Raw genomic sequence first — 22514 nt, 5'->3', positions numbered from 1 at the left:
AAGAAACTCCGTGTGCCTGGAGCCTGATAAATGTGGCGTTTCTGTAATGGCTTGAATCATAAGTTTGCAAAATTACCTTTCTGAGCACGTTTCCTGGGATGTACAGACATCCTGTACTGTTGCATTTCTAGCCTTGCATTTCCAGACTGCCACCTCTGCTCCCCAAAGGTGGGTTGTTACCTAGCCAAGGAGCCAAGCTGCTTTGGGGATTTAAGTCCTCCTTTGTCGTCTTGTTCGTATGTCACGTAAAATAGAGAAAAAGGCTTGCTGCAACAGGCGATGGGAAAGATCCACTGCTGGCTGCAGTGTTGATGTGCATATGCTGTGGATGTTTGGAGTAGTTCTCTGCTACTTAAGCTCTCTGTGCCATGCGACCTCCGACGTGATGATCGTGCACCCTGCCAAACAGCTCAATAAAAAGCCAAACTTGAAAGGAAGCTGTGGCAGAGTTATATATTTATTTAGTTTTTGCTGTGCTCACATGGTGATAAATTACAAAAGCTGCCGAGTCTTTAACACTCAACAGCAGATGAAGAGTTGCCTTCCATGGGCACTGTTTGATGGGCTTTAACTTGGGGGAATGATGACTGCTGAATGTGTCCTTGACAGTGAGTGCACACCACGAGTGTTCTTTACATAATACACGTCAACATTAGATCTCTGTTTTAAGTGGGCCTAAACACTTGTGTTTTTCACTCCTTTTCCTTAGAGGAGTTCAGGGTCGGTTGCAAGAATGAAGAGCGTTGTCTTTGGTCTTGGCTCTAGGTCGGTGTTTTCCATGTGTGTAGCCTGTGTTCACAGGGACTGCTGGCAGTGCTGCTTTCCAGGCTCGGTTGTTTTGATTCCCCTGCGTGCTGTGGTCGTAGAACTGTTGTGCTTTGAAGCAGTTGTCTGAGGACACCGTGTTTTGGGGTCTGTCTGTGGAGGCATAAGCAGTTTCCAACACCACAACCACTTGCTGAAGGGACGTGCTATGGGTCCAGGTGCTGGACAGGCAATGTGATGCTGGGATGTGGTGACGCTACCTTGGAAACTCCGATGTGGGATGAGTCCTGTGGATGGACACTGAGTGGATCAGCTCTGCTAGCTGACTTTGACTGAAGGCAAGATAGGAGATTTCTTGTGAACTGTGTCAGTTTGTGCCACTTAGCTCGAGAGAGGATGTAATCTCAGATGTGGAGGTGCTAAGGACAGCCCTCCCTGTGGGAAAATGGAGACCCCAGTTACCTCATTTCCATTGGTGTCTCCCACTGTGGCATAAAACATCAGGAAAAGCAGCCCATGTCCCTGAACTTTCTGGTTTTTAACACTGGGTAACACAGTGCATCCTCCTGTGATTAGCACTGTGTTGCCAGAGCTCCTGAGCTCCAGACAGAGCTAATTCTTGATCACAAGCCAAGACCACATAGTGCTGACATGACTGAGAAATATCTTCCATAATTAGATTGCTTGGTCATTCATTTTTGAATGTCTGAGTTGCATTTTGGAGCGTAATGTCTTAATGATCAACCAAATAGGATTTGGGCAAGCTTGACTTACTATCAGTGGTGTTCTCCTCACTTGGCTTTGCTTGTGTGCCCCAGAGAGGCACCGTGCAAATCTGGGACGAGATGGGTCAAAGAGAAATGGCTTTGCTTTGTAACGTTAGGTGGGATGGCAACTTTAGTTTAAGAGTATAATTAGATACCAAACCGTTAGTTGTCTTTGTGCAGCACATTGGGCTTTTATCTGTCATAAATCAGAGTAGCTGTTAAAAGCACTGTTTTAGGGATCCCAGGGCATCTGTGGGCAACAGTCAGAAGTGTCTGCAAAGTGTCACTAGGAGAAGAAACCTTGCTATCAGTAAGCTTGAATTTGCCAAGCAGGATAGATGCTCACTGTTCCCCATGCAAAAGAATGGGAAGGATGTAAGTTGTACCCACCAAAGGCACTCCTGTGTCGTGGAAACAGTACTGAAAGCATCGAGTGTGTGCATTTCAGGTAAAAGTATTCCCAACCCAGTCCCCCTTTGTAAGAAATTTAGGAAAATAAAACTGTTTCAGAACCTTTGAGATTATTTCAACACTGGGAAGCTAGCCGTGGCTGTAGCTGTAATTACCTCTTCACAGCTCTTTCTGTAGGTTCCTGTTGTGTCAGAGAGCTGTGCTCAGGTATTGGTATCAGAGGAGAGAGATTCAAAGTGAAGTAAAGAGGTGGCCCTTGGACACTGCTGGTTTTTAATGCGTGCTAGTAAGGGATGCTCATAGAAGAGTGCAGAGGTGTGCTCTGGCAGGGGTTTGGTGCATAGGATCCAGATCTCTTGGCTGAGCGTCTTATCAAGCTACATGGAGCTGCATCCTGTGGTGCTGCACCCCTCAACACTGTGTGTTTGCTGCTGGAAGTGCTCCTCTGAGATGGGAAAAAATAGAGTCCCTGAAAGAAAAATATATCTTTAAGGCGATAGTGAGGTTTTCCTGTGCTCTCTGAGGGCTGTGCCAAAGCAGAGCAACTTCCTGTAAGAGACTTTGAGCTTTCCATAACTCAGGAGCAGCAGGGACAGTCTTGTGCAATAAATTAGCCGTGGCAGAATTATCTGCTGGTCAAGGACTCTGTAGTGCCAGGGAAAACAAACAAACCCTGTAGTGATTTAGGAGGAGAGGTTCTTGGGAATTTTGTATGTAGCTTGTTTTAAAATGGTCCTTAAGTGTCTGAATGGAGAGATGTTAACATTTCTGGGCCAGAAAGTCATGCAAAGGTTCAGTGGCTGGGCAGAAGACGTCATGAGATCTTGCACAAGGCAGGCAGAGAAGCAGCTGCATGCGCTAGTCATGGGCAGCCTTTGTTTTGCCCTGTGCAAAACCTGCTTTGGGCTCTCTAAACCCACTTTTGGTGCCCTAGCAGGTAGGACAGCTCTTGGTAAGTGCAGGGTTCACAGCCTGTCATGATGCGGCTCTTTTCTGTGCCTGGGGCTGGTGAGCCCTTGCAGCTCTGGCATTGAGTCTCTGAACCTTGATGGCTGTTGGAGGTTGTTGGTGGCTTCCAGGGTGCGAGCAGGTAGGGAAGAGCCTTTGCTTCCCCATCTGCTTCCTTGGGATGAAGGATAAGGTTTGGCAGTGGGGCGTGAAACGGGAGAGAAGAGCAGCTTACGTGTGGGCTGTGTCTTTCTAAAATACCATCTGACTTGGAAGGATGAGTTTCTCATCCTAGCTCCTTGTTTTGATCGTATCTTCAGCACTGACAAAGATTGGTGCAGTTTCCCCAAGTGTGAACCGCTTTAGCACCAGCCCACCTGCCTGTGATGGTGCTGCATCGTGGGACCTGTCCGAGAAGCTGCAGTTGGGGTTTGTCTTGGCCCACAAAGCTTGACCTCGAGGTTCTGCTAGTGGTGCTAGAGGAGGACAGACTCCTAACGCGCTGCAATGAGATGTTCTAAAAGTAAATTATGTGGGGCCAGATCCTGTAGGTTGTCTGTAGAATTTTGTGAGGGAGTTATGGTAGATAGAGACGTGTGTTACGATGCTTCAGCCAGCTTGAGACAGATGCCTTGTAGGAAAGAACTATCTTGAAGGGTGAAGTAACACAAATCTGTGTGAATTCTCCAAAAACAAACACCCAGTTTTACCCAGGATGGTGACAGAAAACTGTAAAATCAGGAGCTGGGAAATGCAAAGCCTTTTTATGAGCCGTTGCGTAAATCCAGTGCGTTTTGTTATCAGTGATAACAGGGTGGGGGTTTTTCTTTTATTTGTTTGGGGGGTTTTTAGAGGTTACTTCTCCTCTGATAATTGGAGGTGGGGAAGGGTGTGTGCAGAAAAAAATGATTTATCAATGGCAGTGGTCCTTTTTGCCAAGATACTGTGTTGTGTGTTAACTGAATGAATTGGAAGTAATTAAAATACTCAGCTAAAACTTTGGCAAAGATAGCATGGTGTATGCAAATTACGCAGTGCAAGATGTCTATTTGTTTATTCCCTTTATTAACTGAATAAATAAGAGGACACTTTTTAACGTGCTTGCAGAAAGGCAAGGTGCCAGTGTGTTGCTTCAGCAGAATCAGGGACCCTGGTCCTGTACTCACAGTGAGGAAGGGTCATTGTGGGAGGAGGAGATGACGCTCTGGGTCTTCACAACCCCCTGCCTCACAAACCCACCTCTTTGCCCTTGCATAGAGAATCCCTTTAATTTGAGATATTTTCTTCTCTTCTTTTCAGGTGACCACTTGAAAGTCTGCTCACAAGGCTACACATGCTGCTCTCAGGAAATGGAGGAGAAGTACAGTCAGCAGAGTAAACACGACTTCAGAAACGCCGTCGTAGAGCTTAGCAATCACTTACAAACCATGTTTAGTTCCCGATATAAGAAGTTTGATGGTAAGTGAAGAGACCTTGAACTTGCTCTCCTTGGGATGAAATGTAAAAAATCCCCATCCTGTTGTTTTCTGGGCAGTTGTTCTGCTCTGCCTCCACATTTGCTGGGGAAGTTCATGACTCACGGCTCAGAGGGCAGAGCATGCCTTGTTTTGCAATCCCATGAGAGAGGAATATTTGCTGATTATGGCTGCTGTTTCCCAAAGCGAGAGATCTTTCTTTCTGATTAGTCTTTTGAAAAAACCAGTTTGCTCTTACAGTGATGCTGCAGTTGGTTTTTGTTGGTACATCCCCACAGCGTGTGCAGTCGTAACGTGCGCATCTTGCAGCCCCGATCCACAAAAATGCTGCTCTTTCCCAGCATGTTGTGAGCCAACAGGATTGGTATCCATCTCACTTGGGGCTAAGCAGAGCAGCAGATAAGTACAGAGCTGGTTTTGTGTGGAGGCAAAGGGTTCAAGTGTGATGCAGGGTCAGAAGCAAAACGAACGACGTCTCGGCCGAGTTCCCATTGCTCGAGTGACGCGAACCGCTGACCGATAGGCAAGCGACTGGTCTCGGCATCGCCCTTGGATCCGCAGCGGTACCTCACGGCATCGGTCAGCCTCAGCACGCCTTGCTTGTGGGAGCTGCAGGAAGAAGCTCTCTCCAGCAGTAGCTGGCACCCACCCTTCCAGCATTGCCACCTGGCAGCCAGGTGCCTTTTTTGAGAATGTCTCACATGAAGAGCTGAAGTCGGTGCCCAGGCACCAGGCACAGCACCCACCTGAGGTCTGAGCAGCACCTCTCTGTTTTGGTGCTGAGCTCTTGGTCATGGCAGTTTCTATGTGGATTGTCAGGCGCCTCAGTGCTCCCAGTCACTGCGACCCCTGTGCAGAGGGAAGAGCATCAGGCTCCTGCTTGGGTTGTCCTTGTTGGCTGGGACAATGAGGTGACATCAGGTTGCACAAGAAATATCTGAAGTCAGGTAGGCTGGGTTGCTGAGACTTTCATTCTGCTGTTACATCATGGCCATCTGGTAGTAGAGGGTGATTTCCACTGCACAACTCCTCTGGACCACCTTCTCTCTTGCTTGATCACTGGTTCAACGTGTATTTTCTACTAATATCCCAAAGTCTGTGCCTTAAACCTCCCAGGGACCCCTCTGTACTGCAGGCAGCAGTGCATTTCTTTCAAAAAGGATTGGCACTTGGCTGAGCAAAAAAGTCTCCAGGTATGAAATTGCAATGAGTCAAAGTGGAGTTACGCAATCATCCTGATAGCATCTAAATCTGCTAGCTAAATATTTCCCTCTTAACCTCTGTTGTCTCGACCTGCTGGTACACCAAAGGGGTGATAGAGAGAGAACCAAAGTGTCTAGACTTGCAAGCTTATTAACTGCAGAACAAGACACTTAATGAAATCCAGCCCCTAGATAAGCCCTTTCAAAGAGACTGGAGAAACAGCATCTGCTTCACCTCAGATGAACGATGAGGTTTTTGGAAATGCTGCGTTGAAAACAGAGAGTGTGCAGGGTTCACTGTGTGAGCATCCCTGGCGTGGCGCAGGCGTAGCGCTGGGTGTGTCTGCTTGTTTGTAGGGTGAGAGATGGCTGCGGGGCTGTGTGATGGCAGGGGGGGTATGAAGCTGAGCTGGATACCTGTCAAAGCACGAGGCTTCAAAATGAGTGAACCCTGATAGGCAGCCCTGTACGAGGTGTCTGGTCTGTGCTGTGTGGCTTTTCCTTCAGCCCCTTGCAGCATGCTCTCTGCCAGTCTCACCCTGATCTTAGCCCTGGGAGCACTTGAGAGGCAAATCTGGAAGGGGAGGGTGTGAGCCTGTTGTTGGATTCACTGTGCCCAGCCTGTCCCTGAAGGGTGTTTCTCTGCTCTGTATGAAACTAATGAAGGAGGATTAACAACCTCCTTAGCATGTCCCAAAGCCTAATGACCCCATCTTTGAGCATTTGCTGATATCAGATCTCAATCTTGGTTTGCTGCAGACAAAGCTGATACAGAGAATTTTTAATGTTACTTGGGGTGGAAGCAGAGATTAACTGATTACCATCCCCCATCATTTCCCTCTTGGCAGACCTTTAATCATGACTGTCTCTCTCCCTCCTGCCCAGGCACCCGAAGGCTGAAGCACCACCTTTCCAGCAGCGCTCTTGCTGCTGGCCGGAGGAGTCTCCCCTCTGAGGTTCTCGAGCTCTCCAGGCTCTGCTGTAAAAACTGTGGAGTGCCATGCCCGAGACTGCTGTGGTAGTTTGTTGGTTTGTTTTTAAGAGCCTCCTGCTGAGTGGTGGGCTGCTTGTGGTGTGGTGTTGCCTTCCTTCGGTCCTGGTGTTTGAGGATCAGGCAGTTGTGGTCTCTTCTGCCTTGCACGTTTGAGCTGTGCCCAATCTTGAGGAGAGATGATCAAGATCCACATATTTATGCCAGTCTCTAGGGATGAGATTTGAAAAGCATGTAATCCCTTCCAGAGCTCTTTCTTCATGTGGGCCCAAGCTCTGATTTTGGCATTTGGAGCTCTTTAGAGCTGCCTCCATGCTAAATCCGTTCAAATGAAAATAAAGCTGACAGGAATCCTCTGTTTAACGAGGAGTCCTCTGTGCTGTGGCTGTGTAGAGGGACTGAGCAGGCAAGATGAGTTATTGCAAAGACCAAATTCATGTCACTTAACTGGTGTCTCAGCAAGTGGGACAGATGCTCGTCTTGCAGGGTGAGATCCCCGTGCTGTGCAAGGCAACTCCAGGACGCGGCTTAAGCAGCAAGCAGTGTCTTCCTGCTCTTTGGAAATCTTTGTTCCAGGTTCTTTGGCTGCCAGTCCTTCAGCCTTGACATTCAGGTCCAAGAGGAGAGGCAAACCTGTGCTGCCTCAGTTATGTGCTTGACCTTTGCAGCAGTTGCCACTGCAAAAGGACGTCAAAGTGGCGGCGTGTCCTTTGGATGGAGGCTGTGATGCCCCGTGGCTTTCGGAGTGTTTGCATCAGCTGTTGCTGGAGCGCTGTGTGCCGTTGGAACCGTTGCCAGAATTGCTCTGATCTGACACCAAAGCCATACAGAAATGGATTATCTCCTCTTAATCGGGAGCATGGAACAAGCTGCTGATTATCCGTCCCCAAAGGGCTGACCAGAAGTCACTTCGGCTGCTAACGTGTAATGTGACAGCGTCAGATGCTCCTGTGTGGGTTTGGTTGGCACACACTGAGAGAGGACTGGAGCTTTGGAGTCTCCTATCTTACATATCCTGTCTAAATATTTGCTAACAGTACAGCTCTGTGTGCTCCTGGGGCTCTCTCCTGTTCCAGTTTAAACAACTCGCCCAATCCCAGTGGGGCAGGAAGGGAAATGTGCACCCCCCTCTCCCCCAGTAAAATCAGAAATACTTTGGGAGTTGTCAGATTGCCTATACCTAGATGGTTTCAAGGTGAAGATGTGCTGGGTTTTCCTTCCTGCACACGTGATCTGGGATACCTGTGCAGGGGCTTTGCTGAGAAATTTGTGGGTGTGATTCTCTGGCCACATAAGTGTCTCCCTCTGTGACAGTGACAGTTGTGGGAAAGGCACAAAGCTGTGTGACTGTGATGACATCTCATGCCACAGAAGCTGTTAAAACATTCAGGGCTTTAAAAAACCCTAAAAATTAGAGAGGGGAAGTGTTTAAAATCTCCTTTGCTTTGTCTCCTCTTTACCAGTTACTGCCTTCCCCTTCTCTCTCCCAGGGATTAATAACATTAATAGGATTAATGGTGACATTAAGACTGTATAAATGCTTGGTCCCATTTATTAAGCTCGAACTTTCACCTCTTCTGCCCTTCCAGGCTGCAGTTTTCCACGCTGGCGTCTGTGCTAGCCAAGCAGGGCTTTGGGGAAATTGCTCAGCTGTTTGTGGAACTGGAGCAGGGACAGGACGTGGCTCGTAACTCTTCTTCAGCGTTTCTCTTCTCTTGCTTTCTAGATAAGATGTTCTTATTAGTGAAGACACCTGAATCTCTCGGAAGGGGTGGCTGCTGTGCAAGCAGCTCCTTGTTCTCCTGCCCCTGCATTTCACAAGTGCTTGTGCTGTTGCTCTTAAACGAAATCTTGTCCCTTTCTTCTGAGCTCTTTGGGCTTAGGGAGGTGAGCAAGCTTCTGCAACCCTTGTTGTACAGGGATGGTTATGTACAGGAGATGAATGTGAGATTCCCATGATCCATTCTAGCCTGGCATAGGTTTGGCATTCACAGTGCCTGAGCAACTGAGCAGTTAGTACAGAATGGTACAGCCTGAGCCTGCTTCTGGGGAGACAGAACATATGAGAGTCCCCTTTCCCATCCACTCCCCCTGGGTTTCGCATTAGCATTCAAGATAAATACAGAAATGTAAACCAAAACCCCTCTGGGACAGTGAGTGGAAAGAAACTGAACCCAAGCAGTAGGAGCTGGCCAGGGGTCCTTGAGACCATGGTGCACCCACCCCTCTGCACAGGAACTGGGCAGAAGGTCTGGAGAGGGACCCCCTGTTTGTGGGCTCCCAGGCTGTGTTGGGCAAAGTAGCTACAGCTATGAACTGTGATCATGCCATGCATCTCGAAGCGCCCAAGGGTGCCATTGGTCTTCTAGCATAAGCTTTGTGTTGCTCCTGGATGTGTGGGTACCAATTTACAGCTGAGAATTGATTTGTGTCTGAGGCCAGGTAACTGCTCGTGGGACCGTGTCCAAATTCCTTCCCAACTCTGTTAAAATAGTTGAAGAAAACCATATCAGGTTTAGATAACCCTTGTTTTCCAGCTGCTGTCTACAGGTAGGATCTAGGTGTGCAGGATGTGACTGGGAATTATTAATAACTGTGATTGAGACCGGAGGGACGGGGGAAATGAGCTTTTGGTGGCCTCATCTCCGCTGTTCTGGGCAGTGCAGAGGCAAATGGTGAAAGATGAGCTGTGCAGGTGCTCAGCCCACCGCTCCTATAGTTAGAATTTGGCAGCCCATCGGGGTGCTGTGCCTTACCAAAATAACTGCCCTTTTGGGACCTTCATCTCTTCCATCAGAAGCTGCCTGTGAGAGCAGAGACCCGGGCTCCTGCCCTGGGCTCCCCCGTGTCCGTAGTGCCAGGGACGGTGCGGTTAGTCCTGGGTGCTGGCACATTTGTCTGCAGGAGGCAGCTCTGGGTGTTGTGGCACCAGGAGGGCTCAGGCTGGAGACGTGGTGGACTTTTGATACTTGCTGTGCCGGAGCCACATGATGTTTGTGCTTTGTGTGGTGGAGAGAGCTCTGTCATTGTCAAGGCGTCCTCTGGCGAGTGTGCTGGTGTCGACTCTGGAGTGGCTTTGTCTCTCTGCTGCCGCTCACATCTAGATGAAGGCGCAGCCTGGTTCTTCCCTCTCCAGCACCAAAACTGATGCTAACCAGTGCAGTAAATGGTGGGAAGGTCCCTCAAATTCTGTAGAAGCAGCACTTGCCTCCTGCTGAGAGACAGTCCTTCAGACTTGGTTTCAGACCTCTGCTTGCCTGGGTTTGGGATGGAGTGATTTAGGAGAAGCAGGAGGAAGCAACCGCCAACACACTTCCTTTAGAAAATCCCACTTGTGGGCTTTTGTTTGTGCTTTCCCATTCACTGCAGCAGTAATGAAACAAATTGTCTGCTGTCTCTGCTGTCTGTGCGTGGAAGTTTGTTTATTCTTTGTTTTCTTTTAGCTGGCTCCTCTCCAGCTGAGAGCTGAGCTTAAAAAGGAGGTACAAAAACCACTGCGACTTTTAGTGGTGTTCATTAAGGAGGGTGATGCTCATCTGATGATGGTGGGGACCAGACCTCAGTTTTGGGAGGCTCAGAAAGATCCTGAGGTCGAGTTAGCTCAGGAGATCTCAGAGTGTATGTGCGTGTGGGGAGGGGCCCTCCTGCCCTGCAGGTAGGGAGTAAAAAAAGGATCACATTTTGCAAGTGTTCCAAGACTTTACCAATGAGTGGGCAAAGCTACTTTCTTTGTAGGCTTGGAGGGATCAGACAGTCTTCTGCTGGTATTGGTCCAAGCAGTTCTGCTGTTGATAACAGGTTTATGATATGATATTTCCCCCACCCCCAAAAGTAAAGATATGATCAGCACACTTTATACTTAGCTACAGGAAAGTGCCTGGTACTCTCTGGTTACTAATTGCTGTCAATGAGCTATTGTTTGTCTGTTTCAATTGACCCTCTCTTCCTCCTTCCTGTCACCTGGCCTGTGCATGGGCTCTGACCGCTTGTGGAGTTCTGCAAGCAGCTCTCCTGTGTGCCTGTTGAGTTGGTGTTTGGGGGTCTCATGATGGGCTTGGGGGTGTGATGTTCCAGCAGTGCAGAGCTGGAGCTGCTTGTTAGGGCTAAAGGTGCTGCAGTGTCTTAGTGTCCAACTGTTAGAATGCTGGATGAACAACTAAGAGATGTGGCCCTAGCTGGAAGAGTTCTTGGTGCAAATATGATGAGGGGAACTGAGGTAACGGGAACAAGACAGCCCTTCCCACCATTCAGCAGCACGGGTCCTCCTCAAGCTCTTCAACAGCAGCTATAGGAGAGGAGGCTTGGAAAAAAAAAGTATGTGTGAAATACCTTAGTGAGTGTCCCAGAAATCCCACCCGAACGGGGCTGTGCAGGAGGCAGCCGGGAAGAGCTCGCTTTCAGGTTTTGGGGGTGATGTTGGCCATTTGTGGTGGGAAGTTGGCGTGCTGGTCCCAAATGGACCTGGGTCAGCAGGCTAAGGCAGCCAAGGAATGATAGATACGTGTGAGTGTTGAGATTGAGGAATGGATGTGGTGGAAGTTAGATGCTGGGGGGGTGGTGGAGGGAAGAGCAAGCAAATGGAGGGACAAGAAGCAGGAGGAAGGGAGGTGTGTTGAGGAAGACGACTGTTGAGTCATGGCCACAGAGAGGAGGATGGAAGAGCGGAAGGATCTGCTGTTTGGGAAGGAGGCAGTGTGGGATCAGCAGATGGAACTTGCTGTAGCTGACCCGGAATGGGACATGTGAGCAGTCACAGTCCCTGGAAATGGGGACGGGGAGGCTGTGAAAGGTGGGCTCATCCTGCTGCGAGGGATGGACCTGGAGGGGACCAAGGGCATTTCTGCTCTCGTTCCTTTCCTAATTCATGGGATGTCTCTTATGTGTAGCAGGATGTGCTGTGCTGCTATTTGCTTCTTGAGTTACAGATGATGATCTCTGTACTGTTCCCCACACTCCATCATTGCTTCTTATTCCTTTACCCAGCTCGGTCTCAGTGTGATGCTGGTGATCTTGCACTGTGTGTTAACTCCTTCCCTGCTCTTACAGGCTCTTGCCAGCCCAAGGGTGCAGATGAAGGTTATGTTCTTGGGCTGTCCAGAATCACAAAGTTCTAGAAATCCTAGGTTTGGTGGCTGCTTTTCCTTCTCTGAGGCTGCAGCCCAGTTGTTATCATCTTGAAACCTTCCAGTAATCAAAGTTTAGGGAGATGTTGGTGTCCCTCCCATCTCTCCAAGGTTCCCATGTCAGGGCTGTTGCTGTGACACTGGCACGATTTAAATCTGTACTTCTTCAGACTCCGTGGAAGAGTTCTTCCCATGTCAGTAAGTGCTAACACATGTTTGAAAACAGGACAGAGAAACAGCCTGTGGATTTGCCCTGCCCTTCCTGAGTTCATATTCAATAAATGTGTTAACACTATGTATTCATCGGTTTCTCAACACTTCTGGAAAAAGGTTGTTAAGCTGCAGTTTGTTTTTCCCTGGTGGAAATTACCGATGTGATGGATGCAATAAAGGAAGCGGAGGCATATTAAAAATAATGAGGCACATTCAGGAAAAAAAAAGAGATCCTTTTCCTAGGTAGTGTGGCTACGGAGCGCTTCACCTTTGAGGTGAAAAGAGCTTTGCAACACTCATCTCTCCCCTACCCCATGCTGCCCCCCTGAATTCCTTCTATCTGCCTGGATTGGGTTTTGCTTCGCATGGTAGGAGCAGCTGCAGGGTGGAGTGTGCATCCACAGATGCGCATCTGCGAAGACGCGAGGACGGCGCCGGCGCTGGTCCAGCCTTCGGGGCCGGGTCCCGGCCTGGGGTGTTTGGGAATCCATCCTGCTCTTGTGGCTGTTTTAGGAGTAAACCATTTGATGAGAAAAATATAATTAATTTCTTTGTGGCAGTGTTCTCCTGAACACACTGCAAAGTGTAATTGTCTGTACAGACAAGCAAATTAAAGGTTTCGGTAAGACAGACGGTCCTTAATTAATCATAATCTGGACAGTGCATTAGGGGTATGCCCGAAAAGCTGGGTTGCAAATTATCTGAAACTAATTAATTGTGCCCATAAAAATTCAGCATGTTCCCTCTGCGTGCTTGAGCCTGGTTTTATTTGTTTTTTAAGGTGTGTTGAGTAATTGCATGTCTACCTGGTATCTGTTTGCATAGTTAATTTGGAAACCTCAAACAGAACAAGGCCAGTTGGAAACACAGCTCTAAACAGAGCAAACCTGGTGCGTGGGAAGTGCTGTATGTCCGGCTGCGGTTGGGAGCAGAGGGGTGTGTGGTAGCTCTGGTTGTCTCTTGGAAGGGCACCAGCACACCTGAACGTGGCCAGTGGATGGGTAGCTGTGGAGAGCATGTTGGCTCAGCAGCCTTGCTGGGCTCTTGGGGGAGACTTTCTGCCTCTCCTGCACCTCAGTTAAGGTTTCTTCTGCTCTACACAGTGTGGGGTTTCAGTGCGGGGCCCTGGGTGCTGGTTTGACCCTGGCTGCCCCGAGAGGAGCCAGTGAGGTGCTGTGGAGTGCAGTGCTCCTCTGTGAAAGCATCTCAAAATAAATGGGTTTTGTTCCTGAAGACGGGGAAATTCCAGGCAAAACTTTGTGCTTCTACAGTGGTCAGCTTGGGGCTCAACCCAGAGGAGTTGGGTTGCAGAGCCCCTGCCTGGGGCACGGCTGCAGGGGCAGAGGACACTGGTGTGTTAGTCCTGCTTAGGCCAGGTGGTTTTCTTGCTTCTTCCTCTGTCACCAGCCTTCGTAGGGAAATGCCAAACCTGCCTGTGGCTGAAGGCAGGAGCCTCTTTGATGGGTTTGTCTGATTTCCAGGAGCTGCCTTTGACTGAGGTAGGACTCTGCCCTACAGCAGTGGGCTGTCCTCATCAAAAGCCCTCTTATATGAAAATCCCACTCTGGGATACCTGAAAATGTTAGCATGAGGAATAGGAAAGCATTACATCTCTTCTTACCTTACAAACAGGATCTTTTCAGGTGAGACCTGTGAATCTGAGATTGAAACCAATATTGGGTACAAGGATCCAAGGAAGTGGATGTATTGTCTGGAGGTGGGATTTACGCTGTGGGTGGAGCTACAAGAACCTCATTCATCTGCAGTTTGTAAGAAAGACTTGTTTAATTTTTTTGAGTTACCCTGGCAGTGGGAGCCCATGTCATGCAGAAGCACCTTGGGAAGGTGCAGTGCTTTCCTGTGCTGGGTTACTGGCAGTGCTGGTCTGCCCTCCAGCTGCAAACAGGTAATACATCTTATTACCTGGAAAAAAGGGAAATTGCCAAGTAACTATGATTATGCTTCCCACTGTGCTCCTTTGTGGAAGGGTTAGCTCAGAACCAGAAGTATTCTTTTATTTCCCCAGGTCTCCTGCTGCAGGGCAATACTAGATATGTCACATCCAGTCTTTCTTATTGGTTCATGACATCTCCAGGCTTTCCCTGAGTGCTGGGCATTGAAAGTCGATCCTGAAATTAAAATGTGTTAAAAGAATAAACAGGGCCCAGAGCTGCAGATTGCCTGGCTGCAAATTGCTGCCTTTCCAATCTCTGAAAGCCAAATTCATTGGAAATGTCATCTTCCTTTGAGCATCAAAGTCCATAGTGCCCACAGATTCCTTTTGTGATACAGACGAATTTTAAACTTTCTTCTTGGCATTAGGGAAGGTTTTTGTGTCTCTCATCCCACCAAGCAGCTCAGCTGTGTTCTGAGAACACTGTCACTGGTACCCTCACCCCTGCGCTCGTCCTCCTGAGCATCACCCAGGATGACTTTGCATCAACAGGGCTTCGCTGAGATGGGTTGAAGCAGTAAAATGTGGGCTTGCCCCCGCATTGGGTTGGACCACAGCTTGATCAGCCATGGTAGCCCAGCACCTTGTCTGTTGTCTGCTCTGTCCACATAACTCAGACATCTCTCTGTGCTCTGCCCTTAGCTAGGAGAACCAGGAGACCATTAAGCCACGTGCTATTGCTGCAGGTCAGTTTGTGAAGCCCTTTCAGGCAGTGTGTTTGCTTATATCTGCTTGTCGACAGAGGGGCCAGCCCTTGTTTTGGGAGTTTAAACAAGATAACTGGAGGGAAAAGAGACCCTGCCATCCCTCCAGATCTCAGCGGCTTGGAGAGCACCGGCAAAGTATGATTTGTCATCTGTGAAAAATGTTTGCATTTGACAGCTTTTCACAGGAAGCCTGTCAGAGTGATAATTTAATGAGTACAGATTGCTTGCAACACAGCTGTAAAACGTGCTTTTACAGTGCTGTAAAATAAGCAACTGAGGCCTTTGTGTGTTTGCTTTGTTTGAGAACAAGTCAACTTCTAGTACAAATGAAAGGTGGTCATTTATTTTACCCAGCAAACAGTCAAGACGTAAGAGAGGAACCTGCCATTTTTCTTCTGGTGGTGGCAAGGTTAATGCTGGGTTATGTTGGTGTTTGCTAATCAGCTTGTTTCTGTGAAGGGGAGAATTAATATCTAATTAGATGTAGGGAGTTCCTAGTCAGAATAGCATTTAAGTCATAAAAAGGACTTTTGGGGTTTCTTCTCTTTGTTGCAGACGTCTGTGCCCTGCTTTGTGCAGGGTAAAGCTTAATGTTCCTTGCTGTGCCCAGGCTGATTTCTTGAAGGGGAGGCAGAAGCTGGGGATGCAGGCTTCAGTGTGGCAATAGCTAGAGTAAAATGTGTTTCTGTATGTGTGTACATTATGTATATAAAAAATGTATTCCCTGCTGCTGACCAAGTTGAGTGCTCTGCATTGCACAGAGGATTTTGCTGTGTGTGCCCTGCTGCTGGATCCACCCCCGTTTGCTTGTATAGGGTGGCCCCAAGCCCTTGATGTGCTGTGCTTGGCATCCTTCCTCCCCACCTTTCCAATCTCCTCCCTACCCCAGGAAGTGCCAATGAGGCCACCCATGGGCCAAGCCACTGGTGTCAGTCACCAGGGCATCCCATCTGGCACCGGTCAGGGATGCAGGCATGTGCTGGTGGGGGAAGCTTTGCAGGGCAGGATCTGACTCTGGGTTGCAGACACATAACCGCCTTTGTTCTCCTCCCCTTCATACTTGGAAAGCAGCACTTGAGGAGGGGTGCTCTCTGCCTGTGAAATGCTGGCTGGTGCTCTGGCCAGGAACAGCAGCGTTGCACACGCGTGGTGCCTCCTTCAGCAGTGTTGTGCTGGGGTTTTAGAAGGGGCTGGTGGTGATGGGAAGTTTTCAGTCTCTTTATTTACCTTCCTTTTGGGCAAGGAAAAGCTGCTGGCTGGAAAAGTGCAGGTGCACAGGTGCTTGCTGCTAATTAGGTTGCTTATTTGTTTTCAGGATAATTAACGAACATACCTGGTTCTAGCCCACATGAAAAATTGCTAAGAGATGAAGTGCTTTAAAGCCTGGCTACGGTTTATTCAGCCTCCACTTTGGAGTGTAACCAGCACAATGAGTTGGGGCAAGAGGATAAATTGGTTATGGTAATATGGATGTATTACTTGCGATAACTTTCCTGGCTTAAAGTATTGGTTTAGGTTACTTTAGACTGACAATTGGAAGTATTTAATAGATTTCCCATCAATATAATTGCAGATTCTAATTATTTCTGAAGAGTTTTCTAATGAATCTGCCAGCTCTTGTGCCTGGCACAAAAACATTTAAATAAACAACTTATTTGGTGATACTAAAAGGTCTGAGCGAAGGAAGGAAGTGAGCCTTCAAAATGATTAAGTGAATTAGAAATTAATATACAGCAAGCTAATCTCTATAGTATAAACTCAACAGAAAAAATCTTCCTGGAGAGGAAATGCCAGTCATGGGAACGAAAGTGGAGGTTCCTGCTGATATTGGACAGAGGACGTGTCGGGTGTTTGAAATCAATCTCTTCTTCCCTGGATCATTTCTCTTGTGCTCCTAAGAGGCTGCATTATATACAGCCATGTCAGGCACTGAGCCCCATGACTTTGTTCGTCAGGAACTCGAAGAATGTTTCAGTTTTTCCAGAAAATGTTTTCTGTGTTAGGCTTTGTTTGTACTGGACCACTTTGAAGACAAAAATCTGAACTTCAGCATACTTTTAATACGTTTTAACAAGGTTTAAATTCACACTGGGCCAAAATTTTCCACACCCCCCCTTTCTAACAACTTCTGGCTCTAAACATTACTCCTTTGAGGATTAAAAAAACCACGGAGGCATGTTTTATTAAAAAATATTTATTGAATATGAGTCACAGAAAAGCAGAGGTCAGAATCCTCAATTACTGGTGGCATGCATAAAATAATACGCTTCCTCACCCATGCCGTGCGTGGTGGCAGAGGGGCTGTGCCCGTGCCCCAGGGTGCTGGCATCCCTCACGGGTCTGGAGCAAACAGGCAGCAGCCTGGTGTGAGCACTGCTGGGATGGGCTGGTTTGACCTGGTGGCACCTACCCTTGCTCTCCTCAGCTCCCTCGCAAATCCATGTAGCGTGGAGTTTTGTTCCAAAATGTCCCAAGTGCAGTTGACTTAGTGGACACCTCCCTGATGTTTTATTTTCATCCAGCTTGTCCACATCAAACCTCCAAGGAAGAGGTTTGGCAGTAGGGCGGTCTTTGCTTAGACCCACACACCGCAGCTTTGGTGGCACTGGCTGAGCAGGGGGTGTTCTGTAAACTGACCTGGCAGATGCACTGACGTGTCAGACATCATCAGGTCAGCTCGTTACAGGCATTGGAGATGTAAGTGGCACTGCCAAGGTGTGGTGATGGCACTTCAGCAGTGGCGGCTCTCTGGCACCAGGGTGTCTGGTGCTCTTGGAAAGTGACCCAAAGCAGGGGATCGCTTAGACAGCCATGAAGCCCAAGGGCCCTGTCTGCCGGCTGTCGTCTGAAAAATCTCTGTCGTTCCTGTGCAAAGTAGTTTGCCCTTGGATTCTGAGCGAGTTCTGGCTTCATTGTGGGCTTTTTTTGTACTGCCACGAACTTCTAACACCCTGTCTGCAGTTGGGACCAAGTACATCATTAGAGACAGGCCTTACCCCGAGAGCTGACAAACGTGCACGATGGGAGAAAAAACCTGCAGGTGGACTTTTTGGGGTTGTTTTTAAAATGTTTTTGGGGGGAAGCTCCCTTTCTTTTTTTCTTGCTTTCTGATAATCTTGTGCTTGTAATTGACTGCTTCTACGGTGGCTGAATAATAAGAAATAATAAGAAATTGGAGTTTGGTTTTTTTCCTTCTTGCTGGCTTTCCTCATGTCATTCAGATTTGCATCAAAAGAAATTTCACTCGTGCAGGTCTTTGGACCTGGAGAGAGGTTGGGGGGTGGTTTATGAAGAGGAATCGAAAATTTTGAGATATACAAATTGTTTGAAAAATTTTAGGGAGCCCTTTAGCTTTCCATTTCATTTGGGTGACGGTCTCATTGTGCTGAATTTCCCAGGTAAGCAGTGGCAGTAGTTGAAGTGTGTGAACACGCGAGCTGGTGCCTGTGTTTACCGCATCTTCTCTACCTCTTTTCTAGAGTTCTTCAAAGAGCTTCTTGAAAACGCCGAGAAGTCACTGAATGACATGTTTGTGCGGACATATGGCCGTTTGTACATGCAGAACTCAGAGCTGTTCAAGGACCTCTTTGTGGAGCTGAAGCGGTACTATGTGGGTGGCAACGTCAACCTGGAGGAGATGCTCAATGAGTTCTGGGCACGCTTGCTGGAGCGCATGTTCCGGCTGGTCAACCCCCAGTACCACTTCACGGACGAGTACCTCGAGTGCGTCAGCAAGTACACGGAGCAGCTGAAGCCCTTCGGGGATGTGCCGCGGAAGCTCAAGCTGCAGGTGACACGTGCGTTCGTGGCTGCCCGCACCTTCGCGCAGGGCCTGGCCGTGGCGAGGGACGTCGTGAGCAAAGTGTCTGCGGTGAGCTCCATCTCATGATTATTTCCACACACCCCCCCCACACCGTGTCCCATGGTCCTGGGATAGGTAGCATCTTTCCCTGTTGTCCTGACTAGGTAGCTAAAGGTGCTGCTGGCAGTGGGACAGAATTCCATCTATGCAGGGGGTGCTCTTCTATGGTGGAGTCAAGTCTGGGGACACCACCCAGTGCTGCAGCACACCAGCAGGGATATTCCCCAGGTTGATGCTGTCCTTCTGTCTAGGGAACAGCAACAAGCAGGAAATTAAATACCTTCTGCAGTGGAAATAACTGTGATTGCTTGTGTAATGGCTGTGTTTTCTTCTTAATATTGCCTTCAAATTACACAGAGTCATGGATGCTCTGGGTATCTATTATGGAGCAGTTGTTGACTTGCTCCTTGCTCCCAGGCAGGAGGGAGAGGCTGTTAGCATGAGCAAACAGTCCTTTCATGGTAACAGCAAGCCAGGAGCCAGTTGGACTTGGTGCCGCACATGCAGCATGAGTTAAACCTCAGACTTCTATAGCAAAGTCAGTTTTTGCGGGGGTCAAACAGATGTGATATGTTGAGAACTTGAACATTTACCTCCCTCTTCTCTTACACTAATTTGAAGTGGTTTAAGTGGGGTTACTTTTTCTTTGACATGAGATTTGTCTGTGACTTAGTCGGAGCTGTATGGTGTAGGGAACAGGAGCAGTCAATAATCCCCCTAAAGTGACTGTGTGAGATAACAAATATTGGCAATTTCCTTTTAACAAACTCTGCTCATTTCCTGTGGGCTATAGAAGATTTAGTATAATCATTTAATTGGGCAGAGAAGGGTTTACTTTCTCTCTACCTGGTTACAGAATAAAAAGCACCAGGCTGACAGGGCAGGCAGCGGTTTGGATTACCCAATGTGCCGGGAAAATAAAAACGAAGTAAACCAGAAAGGAAGAGCTGTTCAGGTACTCTTAGGAGCAGAAGGCAATTTTGGGGGCAGCACAAGCAGTATCATTCAGTGACATAATCATTCAAATTGCTTTGACTTGCAGGGATAATATTCAAATACTGCTTGTCTGGGGAAAAAAATCCTCTACGTTAATTTTTGTTGGAGAGAAATGAGCAGAGCAGCCTGTGATAAGCCTGTATGTGTGTGATAGGGCAGAGAATATTAGCAAGGAAAGAGTTGCCATACTAATACACTGGGGCTCCAGGAGCAAGTTGTAAGTCAGCAGTGGCAGTTCTAGGTCCTTTTGACACCTTGAGTCCCTGTTGATAGCCATGACTCTCGCGTTAGATGTGCTGTGTGCCGCGTGTTGGGGAGCTCCACAGGTAAGATGCTGAGTCCCTCTTAGAAGCCTGCAGAATCCTCCAGCCTGAGGGATGTGGTGGGTGGGAAGGAGATGTGGAAGTGAGGGCTGGTGCTGGGTGAGAGCAAGCATTGTGTCTCCATATCAGGTCAGTGGTCAAGCCTACTGACCTCTTGGCTGGGGTTTCAAATTTGGTGACTTTTGTTTCTGCCTGTGTTGTGTTGTGGTGGATGTTGTGGTCAGAAAGAAAGGGGGAAAGGGTTTTCACTGCTGCAGAGTGCAGCTGAAGTATTTGGGTGGGAGGTCTGTCTGCTAAGCCCCAGTATGGTTTTTGGGAATGTGCAATCACTTGATAGGCAGTAAACGTACATGGATGAGGGATCGTGTTTATGCTCCATCTGCTCAGAATTCATCAAAACGTCTCCAGACTTGACACGGGACCACGAGGGCCACGGTCCCTGCATCTGTTACGAATCAAAGTCATGAACCCGAGGTGGCGTCGTGATTTCTCTTTTGCTTTTGAAGATCCTCGAGTGTAGAGTTGCCTTCAACTCCAGAATTAATTGCTCAAGTGTGGAAGGTTACCCAGAGACCCACTCAGCTGCAAAAATAGCTCACGTGCTGTGGACTCTCAGTTACTGCACTTTCCACTCCAGTTTCACAAGTTGCACTGGAAATTCCACAACAGGTTGACTTCTCGAAGCCGTGGCAGAAGTCCCCGCTGCCGAAAACCCACACTTTAGGTGCAGCAGTGGAAGGAATAATAATCTTTTCTGTAGTGTTTTAATCTCATTTAGTGCAAGTCCAACATTGTGTTTCCACAAGACACAATGCGAAATCCTATCTGGTGTTTCTCTGCCCGCTGCTTTGCGGTTGTGTTTTGGGGCTTCCCACATTACATATAGATCAGCCTGGCTTTGCAGAGCTCTGTAGAACGACTCGACTGGACTTTGCTTCCTTATTATTTTTACTCAGGAGTTGTAGTGGGATGACTGCTTATACCAGGGATTGACTTGAGGGATAACTCTTCTATTCTTTTTAATATGAAAAATGACAGGGGTGATGTGAATTAGTTTTAATGTGTTTTGTAACAAGCAAGTTAAAAATGCTTAATGGAAAATCATCAGGAGGAGAAATACAAACTACTGCAAGATGCAGCTGCTTTTTACTTTCCTGGGGTGCTATCAGGAGAGCAAAGAGCGCTTTACAGTATGACAACCCTGATGGGTTTTTAATGATCCTGTATATTTTTACGTCTTCGCTCTGGATGTGCATTTAAAAAGGTGTTGTTCTTGTGCGAGTTGGGGAGTACAGGGGGAGAAGGAGAGACAGCTGAAAGGCTGCAAGCATGCTTGATTTCTGAGCCAGAATGCAGGGAAATAACTGCGACTCGGCATTGGGTGGATAAGAAGCCCTGTGCTGCTGCCCGAACACACAAAGGGAAGAAAGCAGAGCCTGTTTTCAGACTGTATCTAAAACCCACCAGATGCTGTTTGAGTCTACACCCCTCAAGTTCCCTCCTTTGGACTCAAAAAGTCCAACTTCTGCAGATCCATCCTGAATAGCAAGATCAGAGAAGAAAAGCCAGGGCTGCTGTCTCTGCCTGCTCGAGATGTGTCCTGCTTCTGAGGTGGGCTGCAAGGGGCTGGGGGCCTCCAGAACTTCCCTCAGCTGCCTGCTGATGCCTGGTGCTTTCTCTCTGACCTTCCTGCCCTCGCCTTCGGGAGACGGAAATCTGCCCATCCCCTAATCACTCGTTTGCTACTTAGCACTACAACCAGCCGGGTTAAATTGCTGCCAGCAGTGACATTTCCTGCCCTGGCCAGGGGTGGGAAAAAGGAGTAAACACAAGCCAGAGCCCAGAGTGACCGAAAAAGGGTGAGAACCTACAGCCAGGCAGTTCTCAAGTTGCAGAGATGTTGCCCTAGTGTTAGTTACATGCGATTGAACCCACAGCCCAGGCGAGGGTCGTGACACCTTTGAGGACAAAGTGCCCAGGGGCTTATTGGCTGCAGGTCAAATCCAGGTATGGGATGGAGGTCCCCATTGTGGGGGGAAATGAGTTGAAGTCAAGAACTGAGCCCCCTGGCAGTGTTTTCTGGAGGAGCCTGCTTGAGCCAAGGGTTGGCAAGGGGAGTCTGGCTGGAGGTCATGAAGGATCGAGTGTGCAGCCATGCAACATCAAATCCCTGCATTTGTGTCACCATCTCTGCAGAGCTGCAGATGGGGATGTGAAGATGGGACCTCCTGGACCTGCAGTGGAAGTGAGCTTTCTGCAGCCCCCCAGGAGTTTTATGCTGATGAGCTGTTGATATGGGGTTCTTCTACCACTTTTCCCTCTTGCCTTTGTGCCCAGTCACTTAAGGAGCTGCTGGGAACTCTGGAGACTCCCAAATCGCCTCCTGTCAGGCATTTGCGTGCTGAAAGCCACATGAGGTGCATTTGCCACCAAAGCAGCTGAGCTGCTAGGAAGGGGCGTCCAAACCATCCTTAGGAGCTCTGGGAAAGGCAGCAGCTTCAAAGTTTTATGTGAGAAAGTGTTTAATGTGGAAGCCCAGATACGAGCCACATGAAATAATGCACAGCTTTATATGAGGAATACACCTACCTGCTCATCTGCTGTCCTTAGGAGACATTAGCAGCCAAGAGGAAGCTGCTGGCAGTGTCCACGGTGGGTGGAGGAGGCTCAGCTTTCTTGGTATTGGCATTTCTTCCCTAATGATGATAGCAGCCACAGAGGGAGTTTTCTTCAAACCGTTTATGGAAGAGAATTGCAGAGGGGACAGGTGATTGCCT

The 22514-nt window shown here is 48.3% G+C and overlaps 1 protein-coding gene across 1 annotated transcript in view; it reads left to right on the top strand.

Moving 5' to 3' along the window:
• Nucleotides 1-22514, top strand: part of GPC4 (glypican 4) — a gene marked incomplete at its 5' end in the record, with an annotated part of 66743 nt that overhangs the window by 26490 nt on the left and 17739 nt on the right. Inside the window, 2 exons of the mRNA XM_084269036.1 lie at nucleotides 4191-4349; nucleotides 18036-18427. Coding sequence (XP_084125162.1) covers nucleotides 4191-4349; nucleotides 18036-18427 — 551 coding nt within the window. The remainder of the gene's footprint in view (nucleotides 1-4190; nucleotides 4350-18035; nucleotides 18428-22514) is intronic.

The sequence above is a fragment of the Gallinula chloropus genome (genome assembly GCF_964237585.1).
Source record: "Gallinula chloropus genome assembly, chromosome: 11".
Lineage (NCBI taxonomy): Eukaryota > Metazoa > Chordata > Aves > Gruiformes > Rallidae > Gallinula > Gallinula chloropus.
This window is presented reverse-complemented; position numbering and strand designations above follow the sequence as displayed.